Consider the following 15,816-nt stretch of genomic DNA (forward strand, 5'->3'; position numbering starts at 1 on the left):
ATGTTGCTGAATCGCTACGCTACTCCACTTCATCTTGCAGAGCAAAGCTTGAAGCAAAAACAAAGGCATAGTCCCAAGTCCTGCTTCTCAGCTTAGAGAGACTGATCATATATTTTATTCATGAGGCTTGGAATTCTCGCAAAGTGGACTTCCACATCCACTCCACCCATCCACTCAGATTCACCTCCAAAAAGCATTCACTTTTCTCATCCTCACATTCCCTCCCACCAATAAAAGAGAAAAGGCAAAGAAAGAGCATCAAAATTTCAGACATTTGTTTCCTTTCTTTCCTTCTTTTCCTTTTTCTGGGTCCAAAATGTTTGCTTTGCAACTTGATTCCTTTGCCTTTACTCCCGAGCTAGCGAGCATGGTGGTTCTTCAGTCAGTCCCATGGACGAGTCGAAACAAATCAAAAGGACAGACAGAAAACAAAAAGAGACATCTTTCTTTCTCTTTCCAAAATGAATGCTTTATCTAATACCTCTGTGTGATTATCATTAATTAAGCCAAATGGGAAGTGAGGTTTACAATCTGGATCCTGCCAACTTTGTTTCCACTCTAAGCAAATACCCATCATACCGAAGTCTCTGTGTTTTGGGTATCTTTTCTTATTCTCTTGTTCTGCAGGAAAGCGGGAGGAAAGTGAAAGAAAGAGAGAGGGACTACAAGTGTGAGATGGTGAGGAGGGTGAGTGAGACTGCTAGAGAAATTGCTAATTGAACTGCTGTGGGAGGTTGGGTTCTAGTAGAGTCACCAATTGCCAAATTGGCCAGCCATGAAGTGGCAAATGCAGTCTCCTGAACCGGGGCAGGATCTGACACTGACGCAGACCCAGACTCAGACTCAGACCCGGATCCTGACTCCGAATCCGGGTTCTCCGCTGTTTCGGTTGTCTTCGGAGGAGAAGAGTCTGTGGCAGATTTTTGGCTGCACAGGAATAAAATTCCAAATCAAATGATGTCAATTAGAAGTCTAGTTTTGCAGCATGCACTAACAGGGCATCACATGGAAGTTACGGGGAAAAATTAGACAAACGAAGGTTCCTTCAATCTTGAAAAGGTTGTGATGTCAATTTCCTCCCATTTTATGCAGATTCCGAAAGTATGAAAAGAAATTGTGATTTTCTAACTTTTGAGGAGAAAAACAACTAGTTATTATATACATGACCATTCTCTGAACTAAATGAGTCAAAAACCGAAAACTTTCTTCAATCAGATAATTACAACCTCGTGACAAAAAAAAAAAATTCAATCAAAGTGATAGAAGAACAAAACAGACTTACCGTGGAGAGATGGGACAAAATGTAATGGTATAATCAGCATCACTGCAAGTGAAAGTACTGGTGGCATCATCATAAGCGTAGCTATATGATTTGGGGCATGCTGTCTTGAATATCTGGGAGTACATTGAGGGTTTGCAGGTGGCAGGCGAGCTGTATGGGCCGCTGCAGCAGTACTCCGGGCTCCCGAACGCCTCGCAGGCGCTCCTGCACGCCGTGCCATCCTCCGCCTTCAGCTCCTTCGGGCACTGTAGGTTCAGGTCTGTCTGGCATCCGGTGGTGGCGCAAGCACCTAAAGTTCACACACAAGAATCACCAATGAGTACAAACTCGAGAAGGAAACTGCGATTCGCATGTAGGTTGGTCGAAAAGTAGGTTGATTTGGAAGTGCTCTAAACATCTCGAGTTCAATTTGTTCGTCGATTTCAATTAAGTAGTGTAACCCTTGCATCTTGACGTAGATTTCAACAGGCTCGTGACACGGTGTTGGCGAACTGATTGAAGACGGAAAAATTCAGAGCTACGAACAAAAATGGAACTCCTTGCTTCAAGGCGAAAACTCTGATGTTTTCTCAAATACTTCATCCCGCCATACTGATCTGACCTTTTCACCCTCAAGTTGAGTTAACAAGAACCTAACATTATCTCCTAAAGATCTGTTAGGTCTAACGTTCTTTTCTCAGCTAACCGTCTCAATCACAAAGGAAAAAAAATCCAATCTTTACCAAAAAAATCGTACACTTTTAAGAGCGAGAGTTCTTCACGGATTCAGCTGATCTATTTTCAAAGCACTTCATCAAACACGAATAAATAAAAAAGAGAGTTGTAATTCACCTGAAAATCAAGAAAAACGTACGAGTCAAACCTCGAAATCAAGAAAGTACACTACTTGTACCTGATTTGCCAGTGCCCTGAACAATCATGGGCAAGTTGTACCCGTCGACCAGGCTCACATCATAGAAGTCCAGAGAGCCAGAGCCGAGCGTGAACTCTGCCAAAGTAGCCGGCGGTGTCGCGCCGGCTCCGTTACATTCGACCTCACCGGAGCCGCAGTCGCCGGTGGCACACGAGCCACGGCCCGAGCCGTCGAAATCGCAGCCGCTACGCCCCCAGAAGCGGCCGGACCACCCTGTCGGTGCCTGGAAGGACCTCGACCCGCCTTTAGACAACTCGAATCCGGTGCTGGCCAGCTTGGGACTGCCCGCACTAGATAGGATCCCTGGCCAGATTGAGAAGTCGCACTTGTTCACAAATGTGAAAGTTGCCCCGGAAGCACCTGTCCCAAAGCAGAGAGTCCACAAGAAAATTTATCAGGGACAATGTACGGAACGCAGCTCACATGACAGCTCAACAAGCCACAAGGGAGTAAAATCCATGTTACACACCTCTGCAAACGGAGAGTAAAACAAGGCACGAGAGCACAGTGAGAGAATTGGTGAAGATGCTAAGCACACCCATGTCGGAACTTCCTCCCCTTATTCCTACAGCAACGGAAATCTGACTACCCAATTAGCGGATTGAAGCAAAAATGAGTAAAGATTTTGTTCCACCGGAGAAGCCGAAGTGGACCCTTTTGAGTAACCAGAGCAACGAATGAAGTGAAAAACACAATGTGTGTCGATGAAGGGGGGGCGAGACGGATTCTTTGGAGAAAAGCAAAGAAGAACAGAGGACGAGGCAGGGCTTTCTGTAGCGGTAGGTGGCACAGAGACAGAGAGACAGAGAGACAGAGAGACAGAGAGGGGAATGAAATGAAGAGGAGGAAGGGTCTGAGATCTGCACCCTCGAAACGCTGACCCTCCACCGCCTCCCGGGGAATTGCAGAACCAATCTCCGGCGAACTGCACTCGATTTTTTTTGGCTCTTTTCTGGAGGCTCTGTTCCTGAGAAGAGAGGCGGATGGAAGGAGGCAGAGCACGGTGGGTAGTGGAGTATCTCAATCCTCTGCCCTTGCTTTCGCTTCCCCATTTTATGCAATATGCAATATCCATTCGTATTAAAAGAAAAAAAAAACCAGCAAAATGCATGAGATTGAGATGGGGAAATGTAGCCAAAACTACAGTGCCTGACTGTTACTGCTAAACCGTTAGTATCCACAGACATACATATCTGTAGATCTCACATTTTGGATGATTGATTAGTGTATCAAAATACAGCTAATTGTACTTTCGTACCGAAAATTCGCGTTTCTCGGATTCCTGGGCCAACGTGTAATTTCGTTCGGCAACGACAAAATGAGTCTGGACAATAGCGGGTCGATGATCATCACGACAAGGGCATCTCCCCTGTTCAACAAGATTCTTTCTGAACTTATTTGGCGATACTGTTAATTGTGATGAAGAAAAAACGACCAAGAAACTTAAGAGAATTTGCAACAAAGAAAAAATGGTTAATACCACGAAAAACCCAAAACCGATATATTTGTGAGAAATTTATCTCAAACTAATATTTTATCCATAAAAAATCTCAAATAGGTACACATATGACAAATTTATCTAAACTAATTTTTTGACCACAAAAAACTCTAAAGTGTATCAAATTTACCTTCCGTTAAATTGGATTAATACCACGAAAAATTACAGATTGATAAACTTGTAACAAACGAAAGGGTAAAACCCCTAACTGATATACCCGTAAACTGTCTCGAGTAAATTTGTCATAAATCTACCAGTTTAGGGTTTTTGATAGTAAAAAAATTAGATGTACCAGTTTAAAGTTTTTCATGGTATTAAACAAAGAAAAAAGGAAAACTAAAAAAAAAAACAGAGGAACAAATTGGTGACGTGGAATGTGATGATTGGTTAACTCTTTTTTCACTTTTTGACAACGGCATAAAGCGCAAGAAATCTTCGTAATCCCGTTAGGTAAAATATCTTGTCCGTAAGTGAAAAATACCAACCCAAGGAATCTTTGCTTATCACCATGATTAACTGTCAAGTCTCAATCATACATTACACTTAGCACTAGCAAATGCATTATTTGGTTCTTGCTTAACAATTATTTATGTGAAGAAGAAGCAATATTTCCAATTTCATAAAGCAAGATTGGTGTTGTCACTTTAGGGTTCAATCTATGTTCATTAGATTACAAGACAAAAATTAGTGAGGCTGCTCCGGTTGATGGAAATCCACAACTCGAACTCGACTTGGCTAGGACAACATCGACGAGTCGAATCCGACGTCTAGAGCTTGAGATCCCAGACTCGAATTCCTTTTGCCGCATCGAGCTCTCCCTGGCGTGTTAGCCGCGTGGAGTTGCACGACCTCAAATCAAGGTGGATACGATTTTTTTAAGTACTGATTATACATGATATGATAAAAAAGATTAAATATTCTCTTTTTTTTGTAATTAGCCACCTATCACGTGCTAGCAAGGGAATTTTTAATAAAATTCTAGGGAGAATGACATAAATGGTCCTTGAGCTTTTCTTTTTTTCATCGAAATCCCTGAACTTTGATCAAGTGTCTAATGTGATCTCTAAATTTTTTTACGTGTTCAATGTGGCCCTTAAACTTTAGTTCAATTTGCAATATTAATTTTTAGCTTTTAATTTGTTTAGTGTGGTCCATGAAATTTTGATATACGTCCAATTTAGACCCTAAACTATATGAAAATGTTCAAAGTAGCCATTCTATTTATTCAAGTTAATCGAATTTGCTGATTTGGCTTCTAATCTAGTACATTTAAATGGTGGATAAAAAGTAAGGTAACATGCATATTATCGACATAGGATATTCAAGTTAAATTGTAATATGATAATCGTTAACTTGAATTAATGAAGGAATCGACCAAAAAAAAATTAATGAAGGATGACATTGGATATCTTTCTAAATAATGTAGCGATCAGATTGAATATTTACCAAAAATTCGGGGATTACACCGAATAAATCATAAATTTAGGGACAACTTTGCACATCGGGCTAAATTCGACGGCCATGTATGTCGTTTACCCAAATTCCGATGCAAATCTGATTGGTGTTTTTCATTAATTAATTAGTTACTTTTGTTTTTGGGTGAACAAATGATAAACTCTTAATTAGGGCCTTTCCTTGAATCCTTGGTGTTTGGTTAAGAGTGAACCTCACCAAAGAAATAGAGCTTTCGCTTCACGGCTTGTCCCTATCATGTGAGGCGGACTCTATGAATGCGTTTACTATTTTAACATGTCGATATCCGTACGTATTGCATCTTCATTTTTCCTTGTATCTTTTTTTTTCCTAAGAAAAAAGAATACTACGGTGATTCTAAGGTCGGCAAAGCCGAGATAAAACCTACCATTTTTTTGCGGCACTCTCCTCACTCCATCAACTTGCGCCTCTCGGGATCACATCTTGTGGTCCGAAAGGGGGCCACAAATCTCTTGTGGTTAAAACCTACCATGGAATTGGTGGTATTCTGCAATGTCAAAACTTTTCCCCATAAGATCCGGTGACGTCACGCGGATCCGCCAGAGTCGTCATCTTTCTATAATGTCCTCGAACGACTCGATTGAGTTCGACAAAAACGTTGAAATTCAGAGAAGGCAATAACGAGGGGCATCGAGTGGGTCCCCCGTGGGGGCATACTTATTCGGTAAAAGATTCGCTACGAGGCGCCACGTGTCCTCGTTGCCCCCCAGCACCTTCTCGTGATCGCCATAATATTACAACCCCGATGCATGCATAGGAAAGCGCCGAATTCCGACGGTTGGTCAGCGCCGGATTCGCACCGACGCTCGCCCGTCAAGGCGGCGGGCTTTTGACCCGGGAAATTCTTTTCTTAGAAAAGAAAATTACTGTATCTAACTCGAAATTGTACGCGATAAAAGAAGAAATTGTGAAATCATGCTAATGTAATCGTATCATAGAATCTACTTAGGTATGGCGTAAAAGCTTAGTTTGGAGGGCCGGGAGGGTATGGGGCAGGACGAAGTCGAGGAAGTCCCCCATATGTGCCCCGCGCGGGGGGTGGGAAGTCGGAACCCCGTCCTCATCCCCGCCCCCACATCTCACTGTGAGAGCTGGATGGGCATCCCGCGGGTCCATCATCCTGCGAGGACAATCCTCCATCTCTAGGAGGAACGGGTCCCGACTCTCGGGCTCTTTGCAACAATAACGGCGTCTCTATCCATCCTGCAACGACGGCGAGGCTTTTGATGTTTACGTTTATGATCAGGGAAGAACCGCATCGAATGGCAATCCAATTACGAAGGAATACCGTGTGACCGGGACCTATCCGTCGTTTTCGGAATCCAGATTGGGACTAGAAAATTGCACCGTACGTAAGAAGTAATGTGGCCAGGAGAAATACAAAGTAAGTTCACGGACAGAATCGAGCAGAAAGAAAATCACCACCACCTAGTCACTTCATACATTAGCTTTCTCTTCAAGCTTTCCGGCCTTTGATGAGTCTGCCGGGTGTCCCATTCGATACTCGAGTGGGAACTTTACCTACAAAGTTGGAAATTTTGGGAGAGGATCATCGCCATGACGAACTCCTTTTTGACCTTGAAGACATTGAAAGGGGAGGAGGAGGAGGCGGCTGCTGTGCATGTGAATAGATTCCCCATGCATGACGTCTCGCACAGCAATTTACGATCACCCCATCGATCTTTTGCTACATCTTTATTCTGTACGTACACCACGGTTCCAATGCAAAGTCCTACTGGGTCCTTCTCCTTCCTCCCACCCGCACTTCCATCGGTCCATGCTCGACCCTCTCCGTTCAGCTTTCTACTAAGTGGGGGGGACATCTAGGGTTTGTCTTATTTTGCGAAAGGCCTTTATATAGTTAGAGAGGCTGTCCTATGCACTAAAGAAGTCAATCGACTTGTCCAGGGACTGCAAACAGAATGAACAAATTTCTGTAAAATCGATTAAAGTCGGAGAAACGTAAACTCGACACGAAAAAAATCAAGAGATCTGTGATCGGATGCTTCGAAATGGATCGGCCGTGGTTAGAGGCAAAAGGGACGTTAGAATTGCATCGGAAATTGTTTTTTCATGTGTATCCTATAACATACCGGTGATAGAATGGACAATTCCGTGAAATCGATTAATGTTGGAGAAATATAAACTCGACACGAAAAATCGAGAGATTTATGATCGGATGTTTTGAAACGGATCGGTCATGCTTATAGGCAAAAGAAACACTAGAACTGCATCCGAACATATTTTTCATGTGTACCCTGAAACATACTGGTAAATTATTTTAAACAACGGATTACAAAATATGAAACATATAGATTATAAATTTGAAAAAAGCAATCCTAAATAGTACTCAAAAATCAGACCAAAAAAAAAATAGTACTCAAAAAGTACGATAAGTTATGAAAGGTTAAATGTCCTAAAGACATCCAATTACAGCAAAGCCTTCAACACGAAGTTCCTTTCGTGTCTCTTAGAAATGGAGTACGTTATCGATTTTGAATGAAGGGTCCACTTATTATAAGTTATTAAAAAAAATTTAAATTTATTGCATTTTTGTCAATTCAATCCTAAATTTTTTAATTATGCCAATCAAATCCTAAACCTTTTCACGTTTTACCAATTGAGCTCATCCGGCCAATTTTAGCGAAAATCTTTGATGTGGCTAGCACTGACGTAGATAATTTTTGTGACCCTCGTCAGCCATCAGGCGAGGGCCGTGACGACCTCTCCATGGCCTTCGAGGTCCAAAGAGAGTGGGAGAAGAAGAAAGCGAACCTCATTAAGGGAGCAGAGATGCCGTCTTCTCTTATGGAGCCTAACCTCTTCTGGCGTTTCGATTCTGCAACTGCTTCATTCATGGCGAACGAGCGTGATCAAAGTTCGCGACGACAGAGCAAAGAGTCTTGGCCCCTAAAGAAAGAAAAATTGTCTATAGAGAGAGACCCCTAAAGAAAGATGGTTGAGAGAGTCTTTGATTTTTCGTCCAGCGACGACAGAGCAAAGAGGGGCGGGTTCGTTCGTTAGGGGAAAGCAAGAAACATGGAGACGGACAATCTCAAATCTTTCTTTGTTCATCTTCTGGCCTGGCGAACATTGATCTCGCTTGTTCGCCATGAACGATGCGGTTGTAGGAGAGGACCGGCTTCATAAGAGAAGACGACATCTCCACTCCCTTGCAGAGGTTCGCCTTCTTCTTCTCCCACTCTCTCTAGATGTTGAAGGCGGCCTTGCTCGGGGCTCGGGCCACGGCCGGTGAGGGCCTAGTGACCCTCGTTGGCCACATTAAAAAAAAAAAGAAAAAAGGAAAACAGAAGAAAAGAAAAAGATTAGTAAATAATTCGAAAAATAATATTAAAAATTATCAACATCAGCGTCTGTGTGTCATGTAAGACAACCAGCATCCGAGTCAGCGATTTCAGCCAAAATTGGCTGAATGAACTCAATTGGTAAAATGTGAAAAGATTTGGTTATCAATTGGCACAATTAAAATGTTTATGATTGAATTGACAAAAGTGCATAGGTTTATGAAGTGAAAAGTGTCAAAAAAGTCATAAACATATTGCATTTGTGCTAATTCAGTCCTAAACCTTTCACTTATGCTAATTTAGTCCTAAATCTTTTGCATTTGTGCCAAATGAGTCCATTCGGCCAATTTTGGTTGAAAATCGCTGATGTGGATGCTATTCGTCCTACGTGGCACGACTGGCGCTGATGTGGACATTTTCAAATAATTTTTTGAATATATATATACTTTTTTTCCTTTGGACTAAGGTCGTCGGCCGACCCTTGCCGGCACAGGGCGAGGGTGTTGCGGCCCTCGCCTAGTGGCCGGTGAGGGCCACACACCCTCACTCAGTGTTGGCGAGATCGCCGGCCCTTAGTCCAAAGGAAAAAAAAAGTAAAGGACAAAAGAAAAGAAAAAACCAAAAAGGCCGTGCCATGTAGGATTTTCACGTCAGGAATTTTCGGTCAAAATTGACTAGACTCAGTTGATACAAATATAAAAAATTTAGAACTAAAATGACACAATTGAAAAATTTATGATTGAACTGGCACCAACGCAATAGGTTTATGACTTTTTTTTACACTTATTCCGATTTAGAATTTTTTTGGTAATTTTTCCGGCGTTAGACGGTCGCGAAGAGAACTTTTCTTTTCTAAACCTAAAGCTACTCCGGTAGTCGGGGACCGATCTATATTCATTCACATTTTGCATAAGCATGTGAGTTTGGTCACTGCTTATCAATAAGAACACTACCCATCACTTTATTTGGAGCCTTCTTTAATAAACCTATACTCATGTCAACATCAATGGAGGGGCCTCAAATTGATGCGCTACACGCCATTCACAGAACCCCGTGGATAAGATTTTTCCCCTTTCCTTTTCTCCTTTCCCACTCTTTTTGCAATAGGATTCCTTTCCTCTCTCTCTTTTTTACATGTTCTTTCACATACTTTTTGTAATTCCTCTTCCCTTCATCCCGTTGTATTTTGAAATGAAGAATTGCGTCACCCCACTACGGCGGATTAGACACCATGGAAACACCCTTTTTCTTGGAAAAGGGCGATGTGGAAAAGGCCAGAGGAAGGCTGTGGCGAGAGCAAATAGCAGATTTAACGGGGCAAGAACGAGGAGGTAACGAGGGAGTCGCTCTTTCTCTTTAGCAAAGAGAAAGTGAAAAATGAAAAGATTATGGGCAAAACAAAGGTCGAAGGAAGGGAGCAGGTTGATGATAAGGTGTGGAAGCGACCATTGGAGATGGCAAAGGTTAATGTGTGTAGGGGTGGCTTTTATCGCTGCCTTATCAAGATATGGTTCTGTCTCTCTGTCTCAAAGTTGCCTTTTATCTACTTCTTTTTCATTGCTGATCTTCAGTTCTCCTTTCGCATTCCGGTAGATTTATCCTGGGACATGAATGTTGCACGTTCTTTCTCATTCATCGGAAAGGCGGATCGTACTTTGGCCCTCATTTATCAGGGATTGTCGCTCTATTTCGAGCTAAGTTGTTCATCATATGGGATACTCGCGACTTTTGTACGAAAATTAGGTTTTAGCTGCTGCATGATAGCTGACTCTCAACTAATCATATCGGAGTTGATAAGCCTTGAATTCATATCTTTTCGCGCCATCCCTCTCCTCACAATAGCATTGCTCGACAGGAAAAAGAACATAAAACGACATAATGGATGTAGTTAAATAAGAGGAACATGGAATTTCATGACATGAATCTTTCTCTCGTCAAACGCTAAGGGTGTGCATGGCAACGATTCTGTGCCCGGGAACTAATTCTGCTCAAAAATGATTTCTTTTTTATTTTGTGCCCGGAAACAATTTCTAAGCATTTGAAAGCGTTTGATAACTGCCCAAAATTTCTATTCTTAGAATAGAAAAAGAACATAAATGCGTTTGGTAATTACACAAAATTTCTTTTTATTAATAATATTTTAATAATATTTTGAATTTTTTAATATTTCTTTCTCTCTTTTTTTTTCCTTTATTTTTATTTTTTTTTCCTTTATTTCCTTCCTTTCCTTGGCCATGGCCAGCAAGCCGCCCTCGCTGCCGACCTCGCCATCGCCAAGGGTGGCAACGGCGAGGTCGGCCTCACCATGGCCGGGCGAGGCTCGACCTAACCTCGCCGCCGTCGCCAGGGGCGGTGAAGGCCACACTCGCCGGCTCTGGCCGATCGTCTGTGGCCGGCCGGCGGCGGTCCTGTGGCAGACCTGGAAGAAGACGAAGAACAAATAAAAAAGGAAGAAGAAAACCAAGAATCAGAAATTGAAAAATTGTTCCATAATCAAGAAGCTACTTTTTTTTGCCTTTTGATTTTGTTCTAAAACTGATTCTAGGAATAATTTTTTGCAAATTTGTGCCCGGGCACAAAAAATTTAACAAACGGATTTCTGTTCCCGAACTAATTTTGGAAACAAAAAAACAGAAATTTTTACTATTTGGCAACTTGCCAAACGCCCCCTAACTCACTTGCGTTCAAGAACATGGAAGTAGGGTTTTTACGGGGGTACACGATAATGATCCTTTTGTATGTGCGATTTGCTCATCAACTATACTTAGTTAATTCGATTACTCCTAGCAGCTAGAGAGAAGTCCCGTGATTTCAGTGATGGGTGAAGGAAAGAATCATCAATCAAAATCATTCCCTTATCACTACTTTGCGAACCCTAACCTCATTAAATATCTTGCTAACGTTACCTCTGTCCCTTTCGGACAGTCTTAGGGCCGAAAGTTGGTGTGAACGTGATGACATTATCTCATGAAATTGTCGTAGAGCTGCGTCTGTATAGCCTTGTAGAGCGCCAAGCCTTTTGGCCATGAAAATGAAAGTATGACATCGTTGGACCAAAGAGAATCTCCCAACCGCAAGGCAACTTGAGAAATTTGGTCTCTTTCGATTGTGATATCTTGTTGATGATTGATGATGATCGTGTAATTCCATCCAGCCGCAAAAGAAAAAGCTTTAAACGTCACGAGACTGCTTGTAAAAAGAACATACGATAACCCCACGAGTATTTTTCACTAAGAGAAGAAAAAGAAGTCAAGTCTTAAATCACAAGTTTGTGAAAGTCAAGGTGTAAGTTGTAACATGAGCTTTTCCCCAAGTCGACGTAGAGTCTCTTCGGAAACTTTGTGCCTAATCAATCCTACGCAAAAGAAAAGAAATAAATCAAAAGCAGAAAAGAAAAAAAAAAAAAGGGAAGAACTTTGCGCTTGAAATCAACACCTTGTTTCGCGACATTGATAAACCATATAAATCTTTGAAATTAGAAGATGAGGGGTAGTTAGATATTATATAAACAGTTCAGCAAAACCATCCTTCGCCCAGATAGAATGCCCTTTTGAGCTCTATCGAGTTGTTCGATTAGAAAGAACTCTCGGTTAATTAATTTGTGATTCGATTATCGACATATCTGCACGAATTTTGCTTGTACATCGCCACGCAAATCTTTTAACGAGAAAGCAAGTTGTCAACAGTTCGCAACGAAACGATCAACCGAAAAACAAGTTGTCAACAATCACCGTTAAACTTATCTGCTCTTTTCTAGGACCAACATTATTAAAGGAAGTGCATACTTGCACCGGCAAAAGGAAGGATCAAAAGGGAGGAAAGAATTCAATTAAAATGCTTATCCATGCATTCATAGCAATTATAATAACCCATGTTACATACAAGTTGAACTCTGCGGTGTAAGAGATCAACTTAACTGTGGAAGCTGAGGTGTTTGCTGACTAACTTTTGCTTTATGTAGCAAGAAATGATGGATGCTGCGACGATTGCTGACCTTCTAGGGCTTTTTGTGACTTCATCTGTTGCTAAAGATAGGAAAAAATTTTAATGCTGCAGAATCGGCAAGCTAAGAGAAAGACATTTAAAGAGCTATCTTTGTCACGATGCTTTCTTTTCTGGATAGAAAGATACAGAAAGTGGGAAAGGAAATTGCTTTGCTGATGCGGGATTTTATCTTGATGAGCGGTGAGTGCTTTCTTGACCGATTTTTGTCCCAGACCGAACAGGAAAGCCTCCCAAAAGGTCCTCTCATCTTCTTGTTTTGGAAGCCTGCACGCAATCTCCGGAGCAAAGTGGGCGTTGCCCTGCGCTTTCTTGGATGATCTCCTCTTTGGCTTTTAACTCTGAATAACATTTCACGTCGCAGGAAACCCTAGTGTGCCCAGATGGAGGGATGATGGCAAGAAACATTCGTGCAACCGTGCGTGGAGCTTGTCTTTAGTTTTAGAACAGCCAAGATTTCAAACTTAACCAATTTAGTCTTAAACATTTTAACAATTTGCCGATTTGATCCTAATTTTGGCCGAAAATCGCCGATGTGAATACCGTCCGTCCTACATGGTATGACTGGCGCTGACGTGAATCCGCAATTTTTCAAAAAAAATTCTGAATTTACAGATATTATACTTTTTTTTTCCTTTCTTCTTTTCACCATGGGTTGTCGTCCAGCCACTAGGCCTACAAACCCTCGCCTGCAGCCAGTGGGGGCTTGCATGGCCTTACCCAATGACCGGCGAGGGTCAACGGGGGCTTGCCATCCACAATAAAAGAAAAGAAATGAAGAAATGAAAAATTTTAGAAATTTCTTTAAAAGATTACAAAACTTGTCCGCATCAATGCTGGCCGTACCATCTACGTCAATGATTTTCGTTCAAAATTGGTCAAAAGGACTACATTGAGTGATCGTCAAAAGGTTCATGATTAAATTAGCTAAATTAAAAGGTTTTATAGCTGAATGTAACAAATTAAGAATTTTATCGGAACTTTTTTGGTAATTATCCCGCCTCTTGCTGGATTTCAACTTGATTGAGAGAGAGAGAGAGTGTGTGTGTGTGGGTGGGCGTTGCATTCTTGCCTGTCTATGTCTAATGACTACACCATTATCTCAATAAAGACAAACTTCCAACTGACGCCAACCGTTGGCAAGAAACAAAGAGAGGAAAAACCACTTGAAGCAGAAAAAAGGGTAAACGCTCAAAATAGAAGAAGTTTATATTCACATCACAACGCATCTACTTTGTCAATACCAGTTGTAACACTTCACATCCCAACTACTTCTATCCCTCTGCTAGACTACTACTACATTCTAATCTTAACTCTAAATATAATCTCGATATCGAATTACATTCTACCCGTCGAAAAACTATTGGAAAGAAAACAAAAGTTGCAATCAATCGAAAGTTCATCAAGCCCCGAAGCCGGCGGCGAGGGCGAGTCCGTGCCGGTCATCCTTGATCTCCATCACCCTCGGAAAAATTTCCCGAGAAAATATCACTTTTCCCGACGTCCGGAGAGGATCAACGCATTGACGAACCGCTGTTTTCGAATTCTCTCTCTCTCTCTCTCTCTCGATCGAGATTTTCTTCTCTTCATGTTGGGCCGCTCGTTGAGTCTACAATCCACTTGATCTCCTGAAGTGCGTGGGCCCTACCCAGTTGAGAGTGAGTGTGTGAGTGAGAGAGAGGCGGGCCCACGATACAGTCGGAGCTAGACGACGAACAGCCGCCGCAACTGCCAACCTGTCGCCGGAACGACGACAGCGACAACCGACAGCGGCGTCCACGACGAGGCGACGCCACTTGACGCCATGGCCGCCACCGCGTATTCACCGCCCGCCGCCTTGACACTGAAACCAAAGAAAACCCTCGTCACTACAGGCGAAAATATCAAAGGGTTTTCTTCCAAAAACCAGAATCAACACTGAACTATAACTGCGCTCATATGTGGCGGTTCCTAGGAAATGCCAAATTTCTCCCGTCCGGTCGGGAGTGGTCGGCGACCCTACTCCACCATGTTGCAGTCGCATGCAAGATTTGTGTTAATGCAAGCATTCTCGTTAGTGTTCATCTCAATTATCAACTTCTTGATTAAATGTCTGTCGTCGTATCAAGAGAAAGTTTTAAGAGGTAAGTTCGAGGTGATTCTATTACCTAGTTGAAGGCGTCGGGCAAAACGTGATCTCGTAATCCGCCGAAGCGCAGGTGAAGGTGCTGGTGCGGTCGTCGTAGGCGTAGCTATAGGCCTTCGGGCACGCGGTCTTGAAGAACTCCGAGTACTGGCTCGGCTCGCACGTGTCCGGCGACCCGTGCGCGCCGCTGCAGCAGTACTGCGGGTCCCCGAACGCGCCGCACGCGCTCTTGCACGCCACCCCGCCCTCGCTCCCCGTTCTCGTCACCTTCAGCTCCTGCGGGCACGCCCTGTTCAGGTCAGCGACGCACCCCGTCGCGGTGCAGTTCCCGGCCGCGGTGGCGGCGCCGCGCTGCGGCACCACCAGCATCGGGAGGTTGTACCCGTCGACGAGGCTGACGTCGTAGAAGTCGAGCCCATCGGCGCCGTTGAGGGTGAACTCGGCGAGGGTGGCGGGAGGGACGGCGCCGCTGCCGGAGCACTCGAGGGCGGAGGAGCCGCAGTCGCCTGTGAGGCAGGCGAACTTGCCCGTGGCGGGGTCCTGGGAGCAGAAGGTGCGGCCCCAGAGGCGGCCGGACCAGGAGGCGGGGACGGCGACGGAGGCGGACGCGCCGGGGTCGAGGGCGAAGCCGGTGGTGGAGAGCGGCGCGGTTCCGGCGCCGGAGAGGATCCCCGGCCAGACCGTGAAGCCGCACTTGTTGACTATGGTGAATGTCGCCGAATTTCCACCTGCAAATTCAAGAAACAGAGCATGAGATCAAAACCCGACGCAAAAGCACCTAAAGTCCGAAACTTCAAACTAAAAACGAATCGCCATTCAGGTGATTTCGAGAGGAAAACGAAAAGGGCCATGACAAAAGATTCTCTTTTGACACTCGAACTCACCAGTGACCCAGAAGATCAGAAAGTGCAAGAACAGAGCAACTGCGACTCCAAGCGAAGCCATTGGGTTTCCAAATCTAAGAACGAGCAGCTGTCTCGAAATTCAAGATATAATGGTATAAGAATGAATGTTTTCTAAGATATACAGAATCACATCAGTTCCGTGTGGGAAAATTTTTGAAGCGCAAATGAAGGAGGGAAGGAAGGGAGGGGTTTTATAAGCGGGACGGACGAATGTGGCGGTCCATGTGTGAGTTGGTGGGGGCCTCTGACTGGGGAGGTGATGGTACCACCCCCACCACTTGCCAAATCCATC

At 43.5% G+C, this 15,816-nt stretch overlaps 2 protein-coding genes across 2 annotated transcripts; both read right to left on the minus strand.

Moving 5' to 3' along the window:
• Positions 1 to 469: 469 nt before the first annotated feature.
• LOC115683682 (thaumatin-like protein 1) lies at positions 470 to 3,216 on the minus strand. Its single transcript, XM_030608252.2, has 4 exons — positions 2,665 to 3,216; positions 2,175 to 2,555; positions 1,283 to 1,571; positions 470 to 927 (listed from the first exon to the last, which is right to left on the minus strand). Exons 1-4 carry the CDS (start codon positions 2,735 to 2,737, stop codon positions 663 to 665), a joined length of 1,008 nt encoding a protein of 335 aa, XP_030464112.1. The 5' UTR covers positions 2,738 to 3,216; the 3' UTR covers positions 470 to 662.
• Positions 3,217 to 13,678: 10,462 nt separating this feature from the next.
• LOC115683729 (thaumatin-like protein 1) lies at positions 13,679 to 15,699 on the minus strand. Its single transcript, XM_030608326.2, has 3 exons — positions 15,504 to 15,699; positions 14,642 to 15,347; positions 13,679 to 14,337 (listed from the first exon to the last, which is right to left on the minus strand). The coding sequence occupies exons 1-3, from the start codon at positions 15,562 to 15,564 to the stop codon at positions 14,199 to 14,201; spliced, it is 906 nt and encodes a 301-aa protein (XP_030464186.2). The 5' UTR covers positions 15,565 to 15,699; the 3' UTR covers positions 13,679 to 14,198.
• Between the last annotated feature and the right edge of the window lie 117 nt (positions 15,700 to 15,816).

The sequence above is a fragment of the Syzygium oleosum genome, unplaced genomic scaffold, assembly GCF_021117445.2.
Source record: "Syzygium oleosum isolate NSW1041296 unplaced genomic scaffold, Sole_v2.1 Sole_v2.20, whole genome shotgun sequence".
Taxonomy (NCBI): domain Eukaryota; kingdom Viridiplantae; phylum Streptophyta; class Magnoliopsida; order Myrtales; family Myrtaceae; genus Syzygium; species Syzygium oleosum.